The 24,130-nt window shown below is 41.2% G+C and overlaps 2 protein-coding genes across 2 annotated transcripts; one reads left to right on the top strand and one right to left on the bottom strand.

The window, feature by feature from the left end:
• Positions 1 to 934: 934 nt before the first annotated feature.
• Positions 935 to 18,076, top strand: tmod4 (tropomodulin 4 (muscle)). The gene is made up of 10 exons (XM_069656146.1): positions 935 to 1,053; positions 9,638 to 9,815; positions 10,846 to 11,002; positions 12,015 to 12,134; positions 15,500 to 15,592; positions 15,936 to 16,066; positions 16,236 to 16,343; positions 16,627 to 16,770; positions 16,974 to 17,118; positions 17,413 to 18,076. Exons 2-10 carry the CDS (start codon positions 9,714 to 9,716, stop codon positions 17,433 to 17,435), a joined length of 1,023 nt encoding a protein of 340 aa, XP_069512247.1. The 5' UTR covers positions 935 to 1,053; positions 9,638 to 9,713; the 3' UTR covers positions 17,436 to 18,076.
• Positions 18,077 to 20,360: 2,284 nt separating this feature from the next.
• scnm1 (sodium channel modifier 1) lies at positions 20,361 to 23,312 on the bottom strand. Its single transcript, XM_069656147.1, has 8 exons — positions 23,209 to 23,312; positions 22,978 to 23,048; positions 22,764 to 22,852; positions 22,100 to 22,194; positions 21,623 to 21,723; positions 21,392 to 21,528; positions 21,177 to 21,288; positions 20,361 to 21,042 (listed from the first exon to the last, which is right to left on the bottom strand). The coding sequence occupies exons 1-8, from the start codon at positions 23,257 to 23,259 to the stop codon at positions 20,931 to 20,933; spliced, it is 768 nt and encodes a 255-aa protein (XP_069512248.1). The 5' UTR covers positions 23,260 to 23,312; the 3' UTR covers positions 20,361 to 20,930.
• Between the last annotated feature and the right edge of the window lie 818 nt (positions 23,313 to 24,130).

Below are 24,130 nucleotides of genomic sequence, written 5' to 3'. Positions count from 1 at the left end.
CAAACTCTCACTCAAATAACAAGTTCGGTCGAGAAAGGCTAACGTGTCCTCTTTACTCAGAATTGTCTGACACCTACCCCCCCACCAGCGGTTTCAGGCATTAAAAATAACTATAAAGAAATAATCAATCTTGTCGCTGATGGTCTGGTTTGCTTTTGTAGGTCATAAAGAGTCATCAGAATTAATTACAGTCTCTTTAATAACCAGATAACCTCACAGGAGCTTTAAACACAGAAGCTAGAAACATTAATATAAACACAAACTGAGTGAAATTCTTGCTGAGCACGCAGAAATACTGGATATTATTGACCCTGCAATATCAAGGAAAACATCAAATTAAGACTAAAATTTAAAGTACAATTAAAGTACATTATTTTATCAATTAATGGAAGATTTTTCCTGATATATAAAAGGCCCCTATTAGCATTATACAAGAGTATATATAGCTGGAACTCTTAATGTAAAATAATGGTAAAGTTATGATAATATTGAAAGTAGTTTCTGTTGCATAATTCATGCATTTAATTGATTCCAAAGCGATTTACAGAGATGCAAAAAGATCCTGATTTTTTTACAGTAAAATATGGTAAGCTGAATTAGACAAGTAATAATGTGTGTGTTAAAATCACTTGAACAGACTGTTTGAGAATGAAGCATCTCATTCCGGATGCACATCTCAGCTTAAACCACTAGATGTCCTCCTTCTCTTTCGGTCTGCCTGCTCTCTGTTTTAATTGAATGACTGATGAACAAATGAGTTCATGCCCCACTTCTCTCTCTCCCTATCTCTCTCTCTCTCTCTGCCTCCCCCCTCCTCTCTCCCCCACAGCCAAAATAATAAAATGCTGACTTCTCAAAGTGCTGGACATTAGTATGCCTGTCTCAGCACAGCAGCCCTGAGGCCTGACATACAGGAGAGAGAGGGGGGAGAGAGAGAGAGATATAGAAAGAGAGAAGGGAGGAGGGGGTGAGAAAAGAGAGGGACAACTTTCTCTGGTTTCTAACTGCAGGCTCTGCTCTGCCGAGGGGCTTCAGCACTGCGCTTCTGTGAAGGTAGGTGTGAGGCTGCTCTCTTCTGTCTCTGTCGCTGTGTGTGTGTTTTCGGGGGTCTAAACTTTTGCCTGTTTGGGGGCTGAACGTCCTTAAAAGTCACGTGTGAAACTGTGGATTTGTGTTATAAAAAAGCTGCAGGATGAATGGAGGAAATGGGTGAGCTGTTGCCCCAAAATCTGATGTTTCTGTGCAGAAGTTTGGAGACTAATTGCCCGACTGGATTTAACTTTATTTTTAAGCAAACATGGCTGAAACTTTGGGGGAGGCTTCTGCAAAGGGTCAGCCCAAAATTTGAAACACTGTCGCTCAAATGAAGCCATCCGTTTGGTATGTGGAGGGGTTAAGCCGTCCAATAACTGTCCATCGCTGTGCAGTGAATTCGTCACAGGGGATTTGGAGATGTTGTCTCTGATGCCTGGATAGACTGGAACCCGGGTATGAGGGTTAAGTTTGCAATCACCCTGGACATCCCCTCCAGTTAAGATCCATTAGAGTCTGACATTTGTGTCTGTCACTGGATGAAACTGTCTTTTGGGACTGATGCTTTAATTGTGCAGTTTTTTTATTTGCCTGCAAACAATCTGTGTGTCTTGGAAAAACAATTCCACTTGTTGTTTCTTTATGAATTTCTGCATCACTGATCTGCAGCAGCTCCAAACTGGCTCACTTTTTGATTGAAAAGCACTCAAACCTTTTTGGAGCAGAACCTGTCCGTCCAAGTTGTTCCTTGGGCATCAAAATGGTGCTCCGAGACAGACTCAAGGAGCAACCCAAGCCGGGATGGATTCACACGGCTGGAAGTAGCTGACTTGTGAAGCTAAAATTAATCTGAGGGCAGATCTTGGAATGTTACACTCGGGCGGTGAGACATGGAGAGGGCGACCTGCGGAGGGTGACAAATCTCCTGAGCTGCTGGTGGAGCTTTAAAAAAAACCTACTTCTGCTACCATCACACAAACGTTAAAGCTCTACGAAACAGGAGGACAGAGAGTAACGAAGCTCAGAGAAATCACTCTGAGGTTTGTTTTCTGCACTGATAAAAACAAGCACCCTGGCACAGAAGCAGAGCGTGAATCATCCCGGAGCATTTATGAGGGTATAACCTTTTGTCACTGTGAAATCTAAACCCCTGTAATGGTCTTTGACTTTTAAAACACACAGTAACTCCTCACTACTTCTTCCTTTTGAAATAGAGCTACTCATGGATGAGAACCTTGAGAAATTGGAAGCTAACATGCTGTGAATCACGCTTTAATGCAAGTGTCTCCCAAATAAGAGCCTTTCCCCCTCAACTTCCAACTGTCTACTTTCTGAAAAGTCAAACCACTCCAGTCCTTGTGCTCTTCACGTCTTCAGGAAGATTAATTTAATCAGACTGTAGCCCGAGCTGTGAAATCTCTGAACACTTTAACTGCAGTGACCGCATTTCTTGAGCGCATGCTTGTAGAGAGTCAACAGATGGTTGGAGATGGAGGGACGAATTGGTGGCAACAATCAGGGCAGTCGGAGCAGCTGCTTTAAACATTTGCTCCATGAGATGTGTTAGCTGCTTCAGCATGGGTCCCAGTAACACCTTAAATAGTTAAAGAACAGTTTGTGACAGACAAATTCAAGCATGTGTTTGCTGTCCTTGTGTCTTTGTGCGATCTCCAGTCCGGCACCGGTGGGCTGGCAGGTCAGAGGTCACCTTTGTTCAACTTTGACCAAAAAGCGAGGCACCAAGTTTAGAGCACGAGATTATCCTGGAATAACTGATAGAATTTGGGACTGTTCAGATCAATATTTATACATCACCCACATCTAAGCTGTGACATCACATCCTGCTTTGTAGCATTTCCACTGAATGACAGACTGATGTGTCTGTAGCTCCATTCTGGCATGCAGCAGGGCTGTGTCTAATCAGGACATCAACAACCTGCAAACTAGAGGAGTGCAGATGCGTCACTCGGTCTCTTGATTTTGAACACACCTATTTCTCTCTTTTGTACTCAGATAGAAAATAAGATTGTTTTTTATAGAGAGTGAAAGTTACATCAGGCAAATGTTGTATTTTCTAACCTCATATTGGATTGTTGTGTCTTCACAGTAGTTTTTCCACAACCTCATACTGTACTTTTCTGCACTGGATTAATGAAATGAAGCTCAGACACTAAAAATGTCCTGTTGGATCTTTAATTTCCTCTTAAGAGCAATGAACAAAACAACCAGGCAGTCATTTTGCTCTACAGTTCCCATGGAGTCCAGTTGAAGGATTCATCATCGGTATACTGTATGAAACTCCCTCGCAGAATTACTTTTAAATGTCACAGAATGATCCCAAAGGTTTTCTATGAACTGAGGCTTTTAATTAAATCTGACAGTAGCTGGCACATAGTTGGTCCCTTCCCCTTCCTGTGCCTCATCGTCCCGCATCGTCCTCATGACGTTTGTCTCAGGAGAACTCTAAAAGGATTCACTTCTGATGACACATTCTGCTCTGGCTTAAGAAGAGTCACATGTAGGTAACATGTCTCTGGATCAGACTGTGAACAACTTGTTCCAGGTCACAACTGAAGATCTGACTGTTTGGAGAACATTAGACATGTGTTCAAAATCTCACCTCACACTTTCAGATGGGCTTTGGATGGTTAAAGCTAATATCAGGCAGCTAGCATTAATCAAGCCCCAATAAAACGCAGACAAACATTTCTACCCGGGCTCAGCTCGTGTCATGTACCTCATAAAGATGACAACTGCAGGTGCAGGAGATGGTTGAGATTTAAACTGGAAAAAGAAACGTCCACAGCCAGCTGGCAGCGGCAGGTGACAGCCACCCCTCCCACTTTGTGTTGGTCCATATAAAAACTCTGCTGGGACTGCCGGGGACAGATGCACATTCACAAACGTCCAGCCTGTTTCCAGTGTGGTCACAGGGCTTCCTGGCATGCTGAACGTGCCAAATTAAATGTCAAAACAAATGAAAACACAATGTTGGCTCGGGTGCTATTGTCTGGTATCTGCCAAAGTCCATTCATTTAAAATATTTTATATTTCTGCAGCTGCAAACGAATATCCCAGCAGAGTTATAACGGTTTTATCGATTCTGGATTTGAAGAAGAAGAGAAAATGAGCCTGTTTTGAGACTCCCAAACCGAATGTCAGTATGATCTCTTCCTAAAACTGTGTACGTTAAAGTCAAATGTTCTTCAGTCACATTTAAGCAGCAGGCTCCCAGTGCAGCTTTTTCCTGAGCCCTCACTCTTAGCTCAAGTGTCAGAAAACAGCAACGCACTTAGCTCAACAATAAGCGAGGCTCAAAGGCTTCACTGCAGGCAAATCACATGAGCCTCGTTTGGATGGAGCCTGAGGCTGCATTCTCTTCTTGAGTCACAGATGAAATACTGTCGAAGACAAGCAAACAAAAACACTGAGAAACTGTGTCAAAGGGAATTGGGTAATAGTCATGGTGTCGGTGATATTGGTATTTAATTATTGTTAACATTTCCATGCCAAACGTCTGGAATCCTGCCGGGAAATTACGATTTTTTTGTAATTAACATCAAGCAAAATACATTTTTGAAATGATTCCATCCACATACATAAGGATTCGATAGGTTGATATTTGAACTGTTTACTATAAGTGGTATTGATATTTTTATAAACCTTTTTTTCCTCTGTGAGGCAGAGGCCCACACGCCTCTTCAGTAGTCGAAGTAACATATTAATACGCAACTAGAGCCCAAATTATGTGATGAGATTTTTGAGACAATTACGTCTATGGCGGCCGCTACAATAAAATGTTGAGCTGTCATGAAAATGGAATGTTTCTACATTGATTGTGCACCAGTTTAGCACTGATAGGACAATGCAAAGATACTAAAATGCATGCTTACGTTAAAAAACGTATATATATACATGGTCAAACACCTGCTGCTCAGCTGTGATGCTCTGCTGCATTTGCTGCAGACAGCGCAAAGATTATTGCCAACTATGGAGTCGGCGCTCTCCGCTGGACAAACTACTGGCTAAAACCACCTCAAGCTTTGTTTTCTGCATAAAGCTCAGTTCAGATCAATGATTCACAACGCAACAAAACCATTTTAGAATGTTGCAGAGAAAATTGCAGCGGTGTGAACCGGTTAGTTGCAGAGCGTCAGAAGCCATTGCGTGGAGTTGCAGAAGACTTGACTTGTCAAATCTCCAAATGCAGTTTTAGAACTGAATGATGTCGCTATTTCACTTCAGCCAATCAGGAAACGGCATAAGTTGGCGTAGGCACCCTGTCTCTGGCGCTGGAGTAGCCAAAGACGGCTCCAGATCCTCTCTCTCCAAACTCTCTGTCTTCGACGTTTATTAATCAGTGTTACAGCTAACATTGTGAGCATGTCACTGTCACTGTCATCCACTTCTTTTTATATCGATAACAGAAATCTAGCTAGTTAATTCATGTAACCTGGACCTAATTCTATGGTTATATAGTATTAACGCAGAAGTAGTGGGGTTTGTCAGTGCGTCATTGCTGCGTTGTCAGCTGTGTCTGTGTGCGTTCCGTTGCTTTGATGTGAACGGCCCAGTTTCAGAACGTTTTCGATCAGATGTCGAGGGATTCTTTTGGCAGTTGCAGCCAGTCTCGTTACGAATCATTGATCTGAACTGACCTTAACATATTCTCCAAAACACAGAAAAACCTATTGTCAATGACATATCGTCAATGTCCAGGCAAAAATATGGTTTATTTTGTGTTTATTCAACATCCTATCTTACGGACCAATATACACGTCTCCTGTTGCAAAACTACTGATTCTATCAAAATAAAAGCCTGAATACTCAAATATATTAATAACACAAATGGTATCAAACTACATCCTATATCATCCTTAACAAAATATCAACAAATAAATAAATGACTGAATGTAAAATAATAAATTTATGTTGGATTTGTCAGTGGCTCTGCAGAAATGTTCGTTAGGGGCCAATTTTAGTGCTTTTATAGGCTGATACCAATGACATCCCTTACTTTATTTGGCATCCCTGATAGAAATATAACAGTCTGATGGATGTAATTTAATAAATGAAAGATGAATTAAGAGTACATTCTTTAGCTCCAAGAATATGCTTCCTACCTCCTACCTTCCATGACAACAAGGTCAGAGGTCAAACTCCAATTGACAGAATTTACTCTTGCCAAAGGACACATCAACAGCCAGCAAATTAAACCACCAAATCCTGATATCACGATAATTAATGCAGAGAGTTGAGAAAATCTTACTCTGAAGACTTCGCGGCTGTTTTTTTTTTTACCTGGAAGGTGGTAAAGTAAAACCTCTTATCCCAGATAAAAAGTGAGCTGGGTAGATTTATCCTCCACCTGGCCCTCTGAGCTGCTGCCTCCTTCCTGTCATCCTTTAAATCTCCTCCATCTTCCTCCTCTCAGCTGTGTGATCCGGTGTTTGTGTCATTGGCTTTACGCATTAGAGCCACACAGCGTCGACAAGAAGCTGCCTGACAGGCCTCTCAGGAGCAGGATTTATACGGTTTCAGCTGCACTAAAGGCAAGAGGCAGTAATGTTAATTTTTCTGCTTATGTGGCCTTAGAAAAACGTTTTATTTAATCCATAGTGTTGCATAAAGCTGAGACATTTTCCTGGTGTTTTTATCTAACCTAGTGTTACATTTGTGCTTGACAGAAACAAAATTATTATTTAAATCAAACTAAAACAGTCATTTACATCCCAAACGAGCTGTCAAAGCCTCACAGGAGCTGTTTCTGTTGCATCCTAAGACATTTTAATGTCGTCTTGACACCGTAAATCAATATAAATGTGGGCGTTAGATCCACTTACCAAATCCTGAAAATGGGGTCCGAAATTCTTGCCAGATCTTGTTCAAAGAGTTGGTCAGGTACTGTTTTATCAGCTGTAAAGTGTGTATCTATGCAGTCACAGGACGTGTTTATTCTGGTTTGTGTGTGTGTGTGTTCTAGCTAATAAAGTGTAATCTGATCAGTGACTCCAACCAAACAGGCACCTTGAGAGGAGCAAGGTTACGGTCACATAGTTTGTGTGTCACTGGAGCCAAGCAGGGCTAGCTAAAGAACAGAGTAGTGTGTCTGGTATCTTCAAGTACTTGCAAGCTTGTTACACATCCTGCAGTAACTGTATGGACAGAACTGCAAAGTTAAATCTATCCATCCACTCTCTACCACACACCGCTTATCCTGTTCAGGGTCGCGGGGGGGCTGGAGCCAATCCCAGCTGTCATTGGGCGAGAGGCGGGCTCACACCTGGACTGATTGCCTGTCAATCACAGGGCTGACACATAGAGACAGACAACCTTTCACAACCACATTCCCACCTACAGCCAATTTTAGAGTCACCAATGAACCTAACGAGCATGTCTTTGGACTGTGGGAGGAAGCCGGAGTAGGGAGCCCTTGCATGCACGGGGAGAACATGCAATCTTGGGATTCAAATCAGGAACCTTTTAGCAGTGATATATTAGTAGAGTCATAGCTATGTGTAAACCTTTCATTATGGAGTCCATTTTTTTGTACTGCCTAAATGATCTTGTATCATGGTTCTGAAGTGGAAATCCACCCTAAAATAGAACATAGATGCAGATTGTAGTCTTTGTTAACATCTGGAAGCCTTGCATTTAGCATAGTCTGTCAATAATTCAGCGTCAGTGGATCATCAATCAACTGTGTTTGAGGTATACTGTGTGGAGTCACTTAAATATCTCAGATAAATTCAGTTGCAGTGACAGTTTCCCCCTTTCAATTCCAGCTGCTATAAAATACCATGCTATAAATGCTATTTCTGCTTTTCTGCAGCTTCTCTGTTTGCCTTTTAGCATCCTGTTTTTGCATTAAGCATTCGGAAAGCTGATGTGTCTAGACGTAGACAGAACTTCTTTGGACAAGCTGTCACATTTACTACAGTAGGTGATACTGACAAACGTAAAAACGTAAAGGTTTTAAAAGCAACTGTAAAACCCCAATTAGCTTAAAAGCTAACATCCTTTTAACACGTCTTGCAAAGCACTTCTGGTTGCGGAACGAGCTAAACATCCAACAGCGCTGCTACCATCAGTTTGCAGGTTAGTAAGCTAGTAAGCTACTGACCTGTAGCCCCCATGCAAATGTCAATATTGGCCAGTTTATTGTGGTCCTCTTTCTTAAACATCAGTGCTAGCAAAACACAGAACATTCTTTTGTTTTTGGCTAACATCACTGCTAGCAAAGCACAGAATATTCTTTTGTTTGTGGCTAACAGCAGTGCTAGCAAAGCACAGAATATTCTTTTGTTTGTGGCTAACATCACTGCTAGCAAAGTGCAGAACATTATTTTGTTTGTGGCTAACAGCACAAGCCTGCTGTTTTGTCTCTGTGGCCCTGCTAACATACTAGCAGCCAGTGCACATTATGAGACATTGTTTGTCTGCTATCTGGGTTGAAGAAAGACTATTATTCCCACTGGTTAAAGTTCAAGTTAATAATGGCTCTGTAAATATCCCTTTTAATTAGACCCTGAGCAGAAATGTGATTACATACCTGCTGCGAAACACTCGTGTTGCCATCACAGATGTTAATGGATGCTGACATTAAACAAGCAGAGTGGCTGAATGAGACCACAATCTGTGACCTGGACTGTGATGGGTTTTCTTTTCTGGCCAAGTTGGGATGAAATCTGGACTGAAAATGAAAACATTTGACCTCACAAACCCGATAGCTGCATTACTCCTGCTATGTTATTGTTGTGGTATTTCTTAGTTGGAGGGCCCCGCTGTGGAGCTCATACAGTCGTATCAGAGGGAGTTTGCCGTTAACGTGTTTGTGTGTGCAGCTTGTCATCTCTGGGCGCAGCTCTGTTTCGGGTGTGTCCACTACTGTGTGAACGAGTGTCCGTCAATGATAAATTAGGGATTGTGCCTTCCACCACTCTCCTCTCGCCATTCTGCTATTCTTAGCTGCTGTGTGGTGAGCTAAGGGTTTAGAGTTACAAAGACTTCTCTCTCTCTTTCACTCATCTGCCTCGCTCTTCTTCTTCCCTTTCAGACTTTAGGGCATCAGTGGGGGGTAATATACCTCTCTTGTGCTTTAAGGTGAAAATTAAGCTGACGTAAGCGTGTGACCCGAAGGATAATGCAGCATAGTTCTACAGTTTCTGCTCTCCTGGGTATTGGATATGCATTATTGGAAATGCATCTATTATTATCATCACATTATTGAAGTGCTCTGGATAGGGAGGCTGATAAGCTCAGTGAAGAATCATGAAAGGTTTTGGCAAGGACAGTGGCTTCCACTCTGCGTGGCAGGGGGTCTCCTGGTAAAATAAGGACAAAGTGATTTATTGTTTAAATCATTTTAAAACCCAGGGGCACACTGGTGTCCTGAGAGAGGTGAAACCTCTTGTGTTCCCGTATGGTCAGGGACCTTTTGCTGTTTCTCTGTAATATTGTAAAGGCATGAAATCCCCTAAAATAATAGAGTACAAATCAGACAAGTACTTTACAAAAAAATGGTCTTGCAGTAAATGTAAGACATCTTTATTTGCACAAAATATTTATATACTCACCTCTCTCCTCTCTTCCCCTTCTCTCACAGTGCCCTCTCGTCCAGGGGTGTGCAGCGGTGTGTATGAGTGAGTGTGTGTGTATGTGAGCCGGAGTATCAGGAGATCATGTCGGACCCCAGGGACATTGACGAGGATGCCATCCTCAAGGGCCTCAGTCCCGAGGAGCTGGATCAGCTGGAGTATGAGCTGCAGGAGATGGACCCAGAGGTACGCGGGGGGCACTTTATTTATCTTATCCTGCCAAGTGTTCAGCTTCGGATCACTTTCTCCAGCACCACAAAGATTTTAGTGGTTCATTTCGGATGTCTGAGGTTTTAAAAGTCCTGCAGGTTTTTGTTTCCCTCAGATGATTAATCAGTCTAGTCTGTGTAAAACCAGGTGATAACTGTTGACTTGTAAACAAAAACCTGCAGAATAAGACAAGTTGTGTAATTTTGCAATGTCTTCCCTTCAGTAAGTCCACCACTAATTTAACCTGCTACATACAAGAAGTAAACAGCAAGACAAAAGGGGCAAAAGATCAATAGAAGTATGAATTCCTGCGGCCTTCTCAACCGGCAAAACCAAGTGTTGCCATAACAAGCTCTTCAGAAAGCAACCTGTCTGAGCTGCATTTTCTTTAGGAGGTACTTAGTGTGTTTTTAACGCGAAGACCAGAGTCAAAGTCTAAACTCCTGGAGATTTATTTTACCCACCAAAAGGTCCCTGCTAACTAGCTAGGACTTTAGGTGTGGGACCTGCAGGGCTGAACATCACTGATTGGACGAGCATTCGCAGCATTCAGACGTCTGCAAGTGTTTCGGGGATACGCAGACAACAGAGCACAGGAGGAACATTTTGGTTCTTTCGGTGAAAATGCAGCTTTTGATGGTTGAAAAAAATATCAGAATAGGTTAATTTTAGTATTATTTGTACTTTATGTTCCAGCTTTGGTTCCAGATCTCCTTTTCTAAATAATTCTGAGAGCACCTGACTTATTAAAGGTATGCTGGAAGCAAGCAATGATCATTACAGCTGCTGGAAGGAAGGACAGTCAGAATATCAGAGGTTACAACTCTTGAAACTTGAAAACTTCAATGTCATTAATGTATTATTGTTGTTGGTGCATCAAGCAAATAAGTCCGCAATTAGAAAAAGAAATGTTGTACTTATATTTTGAAAGAGTTTACTACTGAGCAGATCATTTAATATGCCATAATAGGACATCAACATAACCTTTGACCCATTCCTCTCCCAGAATGCCATGCTGCCTGCTGGCTACCGGCAGCGCGACCAGACGAAGAAGACCCCAACAGGTCCCTTTGACCGCGACGCCCTGCAGCAGCACCTGGAGAAGGAGGCCATGGAGCACGAGGACAGGGAGGACCTGGTGCCCTTCACTGGGGAGAAGAAAGGTGAGTCCTGTCTGAGGAACTAAACAACGCCAAGAATTCAATTTAAGTCTTCAAATTTTATAGTACTGCACAGATTAAGTAAGATCTCTTTCATTTATGCGTACAACCCCACACAGTTCTTGGATGCACAACAAAAGAAATACGTTTTTTTTCTGGTTGCACAAAGTTAAACAATGAATGCAAACGTTTCTATTCTTCCGTCATGTGAAACACAATTGAAGCATCTGAAGAGAAGTCAATTTCTGCAGGTGTCTTGTGCAGAACAACATATAAGGGATATTTAGAAAGGTAACAGTAGCTCTTTATGTCTTACAATCTGTTCTTCTACATCTGATTTTATGTCTTCTCCTTCAAACAGCTGTGCAGTGTTATACTCTATGATGCATCAGTGCACAGCCGCTCAGGCTCTTAGTTTCAGGTCTGTTTGGGTATTTTGCAGCTCACTGGGTTTCGGGGCCATTTGCATCAGACTGACATGTCCAGACCTACAACAGGGAATGATAACACTCAGATAGACTATTTGTTCCCATGCAACTCTGATAAAAGTGTGACTTGAATCTTCATGTCGTTATTCACAACTAAAACTGAGAAACAGATAAGAGAGCAGAATCTAGGCTCCAGTGGAAAACTGGAGTTTATTAGAGCTGGTCCACAAATCCTTGATAAGCTCGGGCTTACTCGTGTTTTGGGAAACATGATCCGAACAGAGCTTTTACCAAAACAGAGACAACTTTACAGTTCAAAACACTCCCAGGAAGATAGTGTGTAAGAGGTCCTCTCTGATGTTTGTTTTGCATCAGTCTGAAAACTAAACTTTTGTCTTTCCTCGTCTCTTTCTCATTTCATAACATCTCTTTGTGCATTTTTTCCTTTGACACTGTCTATATTTACTTATTTCCCTTTTTTCTGTCTGCCATCTGTTTTCAAAACTCTTCCTTCTTTTAGCTGATCGTCCTCCTCCTTCTCTTGTTTCATCTCTTTCCACTCATCTCTTCTTTCTTTCTGTCTCCAGGAAAGACCTTCGTGCCAAAGAAACCAGCAGAGATCCCCGCACACGAGCAGGTGATGCTGGAGCCGGAGCTGGAGGAGGCTCTGAAAAATGCCACTGATGCAGAGATGTGTGATATTGCAGGTTAGACAAACACTATCATTACTACATTTAATAGTAGCAGCAGTAGCTCTTCATTTTGTAAATAGATTTTCTTGTTCGGCTTAGAGAGCTGGATCTTATCCAAGCACTCATTTAGGGAGTACAGCCTGGACAATACTGTTGGCTCCATATTGTTTCCCTCCCTGTAACAGAGGCCGCTCAGTAGTCCCACGCTAACAGACATGGGCAGACATGCAAGGGGGTCATATTCCCCATGCTCAGCAACACAGAAATAAATAAGCCTGGCTGCAGGCCACCAGAGGAAGGGTGGAGTGGACATGGAGATGGTGGGGGAGAAGATACTGTATCTGGTATAAACAGAGCAGTGGGAAGCTGCTGCGTTCACAGATACACAAGCCACAGTTTTTCATGCTTCCTCATCGGCAATAAGCAAGAAATGGTGAGCTAGCTATGGTGGCTGACAGGACTGCAGATGAAAGTAGCCATTGGGCCTGCTTTTGCTAGGCTAATTTAGCTTTACATTATTCCATACATGCAGTCTGAGTAAGCTAGTAGAAATGGTAACGATAACGGTGGAAGATCGACTCCCCCCAAATATTTTTGCGTCTGTATGACAAATGTTGCTGGCTAATTTTATTAGGTGTAGCTGGCTAAGCTAATTAAGATAGCAATAACAATTGCTAGCCTACATGGTTTGGCCGAAAACTTTGAGTTTGGTTGCCTTGATATTTTTCCAACTGCATTTTTTTTTTTATTATAATGTTGTACAAAGATGTCTTAAGTATGCCCCTATGCTTACTAAGCCTATCAGGCTAAGAAGTAATGCTAATTGTAGACATCTCACTATATTTTCAAACTGTTGGCTATGTTTTCACTCTGAGCATTAAAGGAGAAAAGGGTTTTAGAAAGAAGACTACCATGTGTTTAAAAAATATAACGCTACCTCTGTTAACCTCCAATTGGGCTGTTAGGTTGTAAACTTACCTGAGACCAGTACAGAGAAAGAAAAAGCCACTAACATTAGCCTAAACTTTGATAGCGTCGAGGACTGGCCATGATAAAACCGCTTGCACTGGAAGCAAATACAAGTGGCTTTTACCTGCATGTTTCTAAGTGCCAGAACACCACAGTACGATTAAAAGTCTATGAGAAAATTAGGGCTGCCCCCTGAAAGTCGACGAGTCGAATCTCTGTGTGACCCCTCAGTCGACTTCTTCAAGTCGAGCTGTCGTTTTTTGTTTTTTCTCTGTGACATGCGCTGGTGGTTAACTGAAGAGAGATCGCAGATCTGTGTGTGTGTTTCATGCTCACTAAGGTCGCCATCTGTCCGTATTTCCGTTACTTTAAAGTATAAAGTACGACTCCATGCTGTGAATGACACGAGCAGGAGCTGTAACCTGCGATCAGTTCATCATAGTTTATAATAACGCAGCGTGTTGCAGACGTTTAATCTTTCTGTCAGTCTGTCACTGTTAACAGAGACTCCAAGTTTTTTTTGATAGCCAAAATTAGCATCCCAATTAATAGCACATTTATCATGAATTGCTAACCAAGCTAGTACTAATGTTAGCAGATAACTAAGTGTTTGCTAACCCCACACTCATCTCTAGCTCCCGTCTACGGTCACTTGGCTCCAAAAGGAACAAGATATTAACGGTATAAAAGGCCAAACTTAAGGCTTAAAAACCACAAACCATTGGGTGACGTCACTGTGGCTACGTCCACTTCTTATACAGTCTTTGGATTTACTAATATGTCTCAATGAATCTTCAAAATGTTTAAAACGAACATTACACCTTTGTTGTTGATCAGAAAACCCACATATAAAAGTCAATACATGCTTACTGTGCTGAATAAACATTGGATGACTTTAGAAATGAGGTTAAATTGAATCATAAAACATGCCTTCTCTATTGTGATCCTTTAAACACCCTTAAAACCCGGTCACACTCTAACAGGCCAAGCAGACAGGCAGGCATCCGGAAAGGCAGAGCGGGGGAGCCTATTTGTCCGGCCCGATCAGCCTGTCGGAGAGACCACCGCCGTTTTAACCCTGGACGGAGTCCAGCTGAGGATTAAACCTCAGTTAGCCTCTGTCAGTCTTTTGTGTGGGCTTTTTGGCAAACAGGCTAAAAGGGGATGAATAGCTTGGCCGATGCGCTCCATGAGCTCAGAGCGAGAATGGTCCAACAAGTCCCCCTGGTGACTTCATTTTCACCTTTCTTTTATATTAACACGCTGCTATGCTGAGCTTTTTGGTTAACTGTGGTTTAGTTTGTGCTGTAAAGCTACCGTGGGTTATTCTAAGAGCCAAAGTGGATGACGAGGGGGTGTTTATGGTCGGTAACGCCCCCCTGAGCAGGCAGCTGTCTCCCTGGCCTCCCTCTCCTCACAAGGCCCTTCCCATGATACCCCACACACCAGGTCAGAAGGCTGGTGGGCTGGAAGGTGGATTGAGGGTGGAGGGGAGAGGAGGGGTTGCTGTCACAGCAGTTGGTGTGTGACACAGTTTGGCAGGTTACAGCAAGAGCAGGAAGAAAACTTGCAGCTCTGCCTCCTCCTGGTCTTACAGAGCAACAACAGGAGAACAAGAAAACTGGCATTAATTAGAAATTATCGACAGCTCAATGTGCTGCTGCTCGGTGGCTGAAAAACAAATCAATTTTAGCAGGTTTAGGTATCTTGAGTTCGGTCAAGTCAAGATGATTTGATTTGTATTGCACCAAATAACAACAACAGTTCTTTTGGGGCACTTTTCACTTACTACTGACAGATACCCACAAATTTAGCCATGAGCAAACTTCCGTTTACTTACTTGTCTACTCACCACGGCTAATTAGAGTTGTTAAGAGGGCTTCTTTCAGCATCTACTGTGGATTTTTAGTGTTAGTCTTGTCTTTATTTCACCTATATTAAACTGAGCGAGAAATCAGAGATGGATCTCTTATTTATGCAATGAAAATGCACAAAAAATGTACAACATCTATGACTTAAGAGCGTTCCCTCTCTATGGCCCAAGGTTAAACTTTATCCCTTATTTATATATCTGATTGCATCAAAGCATTTTAACACACACGTTTCTTTTTTTCTGTGTGTGTTCTTTTCACACTGACCCACTAACAATATCTGTTAGAATTAATCATCACGTCCTCTGGGCACCGAAAAACTGTGAGATTACAACCAGTGACGAGCTTCCCGCTGAGTTCAGACAACAACACTCTTATCTCATCAAACAGGCACACAGAGCGACTCGAACTGGGACGCTTTTTGTTATGAACTCAGAAACAAAGCGTGTCTGATATGGACCCACATACAGTGTGATCTTTGTCAAATATCAGTAACGCTTATATCTTGTCGTCATAGTGACTGTGTTTCTGTTCTTGCAGCTATCCTTGGAATGTACACGCTGATGAGCAACAAGCAGTACTACGACGCTCTGGGCACCACAGGCACCATCGCCAACACAGAGGGCATCAACAGTACGTATGAAGTCATTTCACTCATGATATTCCTGTTTGGTTCATTTTCAGATATATTTTAGAAAGTAATGTGTTAAGTTATAAGAAGATAAGCTTCGGTCTTGTTTATCTTCTTTGTATCTGATGTCCCTTATTTAACTAATTTTGCTTAATTCAATACAAATACTATTTTCCCCAGTATTGTCAGGGATATTAAACGTATTCCTCAAAGACAGGTGTCATAAAAAGCATTGTTTCAGTGTTGGTAATGTTGCATTAGCACAAGAATGAAAGACTTTCAATAATACCTCAAGTGTGCCAATGCCACTCAGTAGCTGAAGCAGTGATGTTGCTTCTCCTGCAGGTGTAGTAAAAGCAGATCCTTTCAAGATCTTCCCCGATGAGCCGCCAAACACCACCAACGTGGAGGAAACCCTGGAGAGAATCCACAACAACGACAGCAGCCTGACTGAAGTCAACCTCAACAACATCAAGGTCAGTTCAGTAAACAGTGATGCTAACAGGAGTCTTTTTATTTATTACACACAAACATTTCTAAAATCTCTTTCCAAACACACATACTTTGCTTTTTCATGTGTCTGTAAATCCTCCACATACGTGAGCCACTACTTGTTAACGTGATGTCTCTCACTCTGCGCTGCAGGACATTCCCATCCCAACACTGAAAGAGATCTTTGAGGCGATGAAGGGAAACTCCAACGTGGAGACTCTGAGCATCGCCGCCACCCGAAGCAACGACCCTGTGGCGTTTGTGAGTACAACGCAAGAAGGTTGACAACAATAGCGCTACCGTTTTCGTATTTAGTTTCTTTAAAAGTTCATTACTGAGGTATTTCTAAGTAACTTAAACGTCTAATTTTTACAATTCATTGGGCGATATTTTTGGGAATTAAGTTCCTTTGTAGGCAAATAGATTTTTTTCCCCCGAAGGCCACAAAGCAGGAGTTTAGCAAGTATGAATGTTGTCGTTTTTTAACATGTACGCACTAAACAAAACAATGTCTTGTAATGTGTGTAAATGTGTGTGTGTGCAGGCATGTGCTGAGATGCTGCAGGAGAACACCAGCTTGCAGAGTCTTAATATCGAGTCTAACTTCATCACTGCAGACGGCATGATGGCGATCATCAAAGCTGTGGCCAAAAATGTCTCACTGGTGGAGCTCAAGATCGACAACCAGGTCTGAAACAAAAAAATAAACTATATATATATGTGCTTTACATCTCACTGTAGTGACTGATGGGTGACAGGAAGTATTTAAAGTCAGATTTGATGTGTTTTGAGTTGTAAAGTGTTGGTTAACTTTAGCCAAAATGATGTTTTAAACAGTCAGTATAACTCTCTCTTTTTAAACAAGCTCCTCTTCTCTTCTCTCCGCTACAGAGGCAGAAGTTGGGAGACTCGGTTGAGATGGAGATCGCATCCATGTTGGAGAACAACTCCAGCATCCTCAAATTCGGCTACCACTTCACCCAGCAGGGTCCCCGCGCCAGAGCTGCCATGGCCATCACACGAAACAACGACATGAGTGAGAAGCGCTTTGTCTGCATGCTCAGGGAATCTCTCTCCAAATGTGCACGTAGATTTGTGAAGAGACAGGAACGAATATTTAACATGAAATTGGCAAGATAAGCGTGTAAAGTCGAGCTGAAAACAAAAACATTTAGAAAGATTTGCGGCCATTTTCAGCAACTGATTTGTGGCGATATCAGGTCTCTAAAATCCAGATTTTGTGCCTAATTTTTAGGGCCACTAAATGTTTCTTTAAACACCATGTTTTTATCCAATTACTGATATTTCCTCTCATCTTATCTTTCTGCAGTTCGTCAGCAGAGATTAAGATGAAAGTAACCAGGAGCCGAAGAACAACGTGCAAACAAACCGCCACCGACAGCCTCGTGCCAACTTTCTCAACACGGTGCCCCACAGCTGAATGAATCCTCCCAAACGAAGCTGGATTGTGTGCATGAAACAACCAAACTAACATCCATGTCCAGTCATTTCATTTCATTGACCACAGCCAGCTTTGTGTAGACTGCTGAATTCATCATAAAGGCATGTATAGGTCACAAGCAAAAATGTGAAGTGTCTTTTTTTATGCTTTTAGTTTGTGCATCGCCAACATCATCCCAAACAAAAGTTAACTCTTTTCATTCATGAAAACATTTTCAATGTGGTGCTATTTGTGGGAGAAAGACTATCTGTAAATACTTTAAATAAAAAGATATATTCAAGTATTTTTTGTAAATGTTTGGCAAGTTTAATTTTATTGTTTCTGCACCTTATGTGGTCCTAATATTTTACCATTATTCTCAACACGTGTTGGTTTGAAAGCACCGAAGCAGCACAGTATTTGGTGCATGTTAGTATCTGCAGCTGAAATTACACTTACATTAACTTTTCATTGCGTTACAATTATCAGTTGTAGATCCAGTGATACTGAAAATACAGTAAATACAGTAATTAATCCATTATTTTGAAATCATATGCTATAAATGACTTTATTGCATGGCTGTGTTAAATACTTGATTCTGATTGGTTAATCACAGCATTCTGAGGTCTGTTATTTCTCGATAACAGACCGTTATTATGAAGAACAGACCGTTGCTAGAGATGCGGCTCTTATCGCTCAATCTGGTGGACTAACTGTAATCATATCAATCCGCCGAAAGAAGTCCGGTAAATTTGACGTCGATCTGTTTACAGAGGGAGAAAAAGAAAAGAGAGAAAACAGCGGAGAGAAAGCAATAAAGGCTTTACTGATGACCCTTCATGTAAAGAATCACAGCACTCTAATCCTCTAAAGTCTCTCCGGATCTTCTCACTTCCCTCAAGCACCTGAGCTATTTTTAGTCGCCCAAAAACTCTGACGGGAAACTCAACCTGGTCCACTGGGCTTGGGTTACCTTGTTCCAAATATAAGAAGCAACTTTAAGAGGGTTGGCACCCTCGGTGCACCCACTGAGATTTATGAACAGAAACAGCTGCTAACCTCTGAGGATTTTGACAGCATTGCTGGGGTTCCTGCGCTGCCTCCCCTCCTGTCTCTAACCTATTTTCTCTTTTCTTAAAAGGGCTGTGATTTAATGTCGAGTCTGACATGACAACAAGCAGAAAACAGATTTTTTAGGCTTCCAAAAGGTCATATTTTCAGTGACATTTGGCTTCTTAAAGGCCTTGCCTTGCCAGGATCTATTCTGAGGGTTTCTCTTTCCTTTGATCGCTCGTTCAAAGTAAAACACAGGTGTATTTTTGGATTGTAGTGCTGGGTGTGATGGATGCTGTGACAGATATATTTACTATATTATTTTTCATTTGTTTTGTTTTGTACAAGTTGTAACACTGACATCACCCACCTATTATCAAAGTCATCAGAATGTAATATGGATTATTTTAAGTGTTCATGCGTCATACAGCCAAGTCTCCACAACACGATAAGTGCTTTTCCATGATCGCTGAGATGCTCTGAGTTCTGAAATAATGAAGTGAGCGTGCTTTCGACACACATTAGCGGTGTCAGCAGAAACTAACCCATGTTAATTCCCGCTGCCCCCTCCCTCTGACCCGAATGGTGTTATCCAATTTATACCAACTGTTCTGAATGTGGCACTGGACGAACACATGCTAAAGAATGCTAACTGGTGGCTTCACTACCAAGATTAGCACCAACACAGCCTGATTTACCGTAGAGCTAACTGAGGATTAGTCCTACCAGAGGGGTGCTGGAACTCATTTGGTGAAGACAGTCTCACTATTCAGCTGAATAGTCAAGTGTTTGTTCAGCTTTCAGGGCCACACAAACAACACATAATACTGATGTTGGTAAAGATGGGAGGCAGAGGGTGGAGCCAACACTCAGCTATCTATTGTCAGGACAAGCTAGGTTAGCAATGTTTATCTGTAACTCAAAGTTACTGTGATATGAATTGGGATGCTAAGAAACAAAATGTCCTTATCGGAAAAACGTACAGCCAACTCTTTAGTGTGTTATAGTACAACCGAACACGGAACAGGCAACTTCTCAGGTTGCTGTGTAGCTACTTGAAAATAACACGGTTGCCACACCCTAAAGCATCCCCTGCTTTGTCGGCTATTTGACAGTAAATGGGCCCACAATGAACATCTTTCTGTGTTGAAGAAGCTATGAACTAGGTACACTAAGAAAATGTTTACTGAGGTAACAAAGTGACAAGAAGGGTCATTTCTGGTAGACTTCTTTGCAATAAGACTTTTTAATGCAACAAATGGTGTCGCCCCCTGCTGGCCCTTTTTAAAGAAAGTCTCCTCTGATTTACAATCTGTGGTTATGACCTACATAAACATCTATCACGAATAACAAACCGCTCTCTGGATTCAACTTTGACCTACTGTACTTTCCAAAGTTGTGCCCAAACTGTTGCTCAGTGAATGTTTATTACTGACATTTTAGATTCACTCACTTTACCCGCCAAACAAAGTGGTTCAGATCATTTAAACGAACTGTTGGTTTGCCGTTTGATCCTCTGAACGTTTTTTTAGTTTGTTACCAAGTCTGATTATTTTGCAGCGATATCCCCATGTTCTCAGATACTGTGGTGACTATAGTGCTATCGTAACCAAAACTTTGAAATACAAATAGATACAAAATAAAGATGGCGCTGAGAAAGCTCATGAACACTCAATGTATCAAAGAAACGATGCAAAAAAACACTGAATTATTGAATTTTCTTGTCTTAAATGTGATGTAAATCACATATATGTTTATGGACATTAAAATAACCAAGTCGAAAAATATATTAGACAATAAGGCCCAAATAGTTGTAACCGTGAATTATCTTTTAATGTCACCTAGACACAACTATAGTTGGAGTTTCTCTCTTCTTAATGTTTCAACATTTTCTTGACGTCTCATGTCGTAAAAAAATAAACATTTTCATTAGGTAGGAGTTTCATTAAAAATACAAAGCCATGGGCGCCGGTTTGGCTATGCGGTTGAATCAGCCGATCATGTACGGAGGCTGCAGTCCTCGTTTCATACACTATCCACAGGCCCCTATCAATAAAGGCATAGAAGCCCAGAAAAAGAATCTTGAAAGATACAAAAACATGTCATACAGAATAAACAACTGGGTAAAAATCACTTGTAAATTGCAGTTTTCTATAACAACTAAGGAGTGGGTCCTGAAGTTACACAGGGCTGTAAAAAAACCCCACAAGAAATCAATGAAAGGTTGATAAAAATAACAAATCTTTGAAGAAGACCTTGCACATGGAAGTCCGGCTATTTCAAACAGCACACTGCTTTAGAAAGTACCACTGTGGTACAAGAAAATCTGAGTTTTCCCACAGGTCTTAGTCCTCTCAGTGACTTGTGGATTGAGGTGTTAGTGAAGGAGGCTCCTCCTCATCTGAATCAAACTCCACATTCTCGTCTTTAACCCACTGGCCGCTCCCGTCTTGCAACCACCCGTTACTAAGAAAAGACAAAGCAGGATGCCGTGAACATCATGAGGGTTGGCACGATCGAATGAAAAGAAGTCACATGTAGTAGCAAGAATGCACAACCTCCAGCAAAGCTTGTCCTCAGTTCAACCATAAAAGCTGTACCTTTTCAGTTTTAAGTAGTGCTCCAGCTCTTTCCTCCTCTCGGCTGTTACTGGCTGTTCCTCCTGTGTCACCGCAGCCGCAGATGCTTTTGTGTCTTCTGATGGTAGTGACTCTTCATTGGTTGCAGGACATAAAACATATCAACAGTTATAGCACAATCAAGACTTTCCTTAACACAAAATCTGAATTTTAAGATATCTAATGACAGATTTTACCTGCTGTGCAGCCACTAGAAATGCTTTGTGTTAAAACGTTTGAACTTTCACTTTTCCAGCGGTCAGATGTTGTTTTGCTGGAACAGTTGGCACCGGGTTCTGAGATGATGCTTTGTGGTCCTGTTTCAGATTTTGTGCTACAAGACAATGAAAGACTTTTGTTTTCCCTGTATTCCTTTATATGATTTAAAACATGTGGGAATGTGTTTATCAAATAAACATCTCACTCACCTGGTTTTTCTGTGGCAGCTGTTGTATGGTACGGTCTTTAATAAAGCGTGATGTGTAAGTTTCCGTGTTTGTGCGAGTAACGGGGCTGAAGAGGAAGGTTCCTAGAAACACAACAAAAAGCCATTTGAATTGTAGAAGTGTCTCAAATGCTACCAAGAGCTCACTCAGAAGTAACATCTGGTAAATGCTCCGTTGAGTGTTGCTTATGTTTTCCACAACGGAAATTTAAATTAGTGAGGGTCATATGATAGTCACACGGCTGCCACACAATGCCTTCAACATCGCAAGACAACAACATGGATCAACAATAAAAAACACTGTTCCGCTCATGTCTCCAATGAAGACTCCATTTGGATTTTTGCCTGTTGAACGATCAGGCTGACTCCTGTCTGTTTTTCCTGCGCTCAAGAGACTGAAAAGTTTGCACTACTGTGAAGTGAAAGAGCAGACACACCACTGATGTTGAGTGTTACAAACCTGTTGTTTTTCTTCAGTCTGGACGTAGTTTTCATGTTGCCTTTTTGTTATTTCATTCTTTAACCTTGCTTTCTTTCCATAAAATGCTTTTAATCCTGAAGAAACACAACAGAAAAAAAACAATAATGTTTATTTTTCAAAGCCAATCATAATCCCTTCAAGGTGTATACATATATAGGGTTGGCCCGGATTTGACAATATAAACCACAAGACAATTTGAAAATATCAATTATCAAAAGATGTGCCATATGGTTTAAACCCGTACAGTATCTCTGTTTATTAAGGACACCGTGGGCCAAGTTGGAAATCAATAAGCTCAACTGCTTTCTGGAAGTATTGTATTTAAATATTAGTTTTGCATCATTGTCATAAAGGGTCTAGACTTTTAAAGAAGTTACTTGCCAAATTAGCCAAAATACAGATATTCCTGAATGTTTTTTAAGCATATAATTACCTCTTAATTGGTTCGGTTTCCAAAACATTGATTATATTATGATCAATAGCATTGTATCCTTAATGTACTTCTTCATGTACAAATGTATACAACATTAACTGATTCAGATTGTATTCCCTATAGTTTTATTTAATTCTGTGAAATGCTGTCAGGATATGGCATGAGCTAAACATCATAAACCGGAGTGACCCTTCACATTAAAAGTCTCACCTTCTAGATGCCGTTTCCCCTTCCTGTGGACTGTCAGCATATCAACTGTATCAAACACGGGACGATAAGAGCACACGAGGCAGGTGTATCTAAAAAAAACACAAACAACAGGTTCAATTTCAACTAAATGTCATATGTTGACGTACTATGTGTAAACAGCATTTAATAACATTAAGTTGCAATGTTTCCTTTACAAATATATTACTTTATTCACCTTCCATTCTTCATAAGAGCTGCTTCATCTTCTGGTATAAAATTAGACAGAAGGTCTGCCACACGTCGTTTCTGAAACACAAAACAATAACTGTTTATGCAGCTTCCAAGAATGAATACCTAGAACAAGAGGCATGGTAGCTACCATTAGCTAGCGTGATGCTAACCATAACAACACGCAGAACCTCAGCTGAAGCCTCTACCATAAAGCTAAAAAAAAAAATACTGTTACCTTTAGGATGTTTAACTGACTCTTGTCGTCGCCTTCCCTTTTAAATGACATAATTATTGGGATTGATAATCTCCAAACAGATGTCAGATTCGCTGACTGTGTTAGCTGCTGTACTACAACATCAGGCTAAATCATCTAAGCAATGCTGCGTTCATAGTCAAAGGGGGAAGTGGAACATAAAAATTGCATCCTTGATAATACGGTTAAGATCCGTTTTAGGCGATTATTTTAGCCTCAGAGTTTGACAATGACCATACTTTTGCTACTTGTTCCTCTTTATTTGAATCCATACAAGTATTACAACATCATGACCAAGCAAAGCCACTTGCTATGTTTCGCATTTGCTTGATTTGGACATGTTCGATGAAAACCTTAGCACGAATATAAAATATAAATACATCACATGTAGAGTTTGTGTCACTCGATTGAAAGTAATACAATATACAAGCATACATATTCAATCACAGTGTGACAATGTAATGGCAGAATGTAAAGAAATCTAATTTCTCGATTATTCCGATTGTTCTGAATGCAGCGCTCGCGGCGTATCACGGGGCTAATCCTGTTGCATTCAAGTCCTCCTCGGATACTGGGATTTCCGAAATAGTCCTTCCGTCTCACTACCTTTGTTGTTATATGTTATTTACATTGAATCCACTAAGATATGTACATAGTATATTTTGCTAAAAGCCAACCTAGGTCACGCTACGTAGGCATCAACTCATTGGTACAACACAAATACAGTTATAGGAATTACAAATGAGCAACATTGGATATGCAATATATGAATTAATACGATGGTTTTGACTATCAGGACAACTTACCTTTGTTCCACTATGTTTTTGTGTAATCAAATATGTCAACCTGGCAAGTAAGGTATCTAGATTTCCTTTGACTTTCCCAGTGGTTGTTCCAACTTCAG

The sequence above is a fragment of the Semicossyphus pulcher genome, unplaced genomic scaffold (genome assembly GCF_022749685.1).
Source record: "Semicossyphus pulcher isolate SPU_LCO1_2020_fin unplaced genomic scaffold, fSemPul1.0.p SCAF_9, whole genome shotgun sequence".
NCBI lineage: Eukaryota > Metazoa > Chordata > Actinopteri > Labriformes > Labridae > Semicossyphus > Semicossyphus pulcher.
The sequence above is the reverse complement of the archived record's forward strand: the minus strand, read 5'-3'. Positions and strand labels throughout refer to the sequence as shown.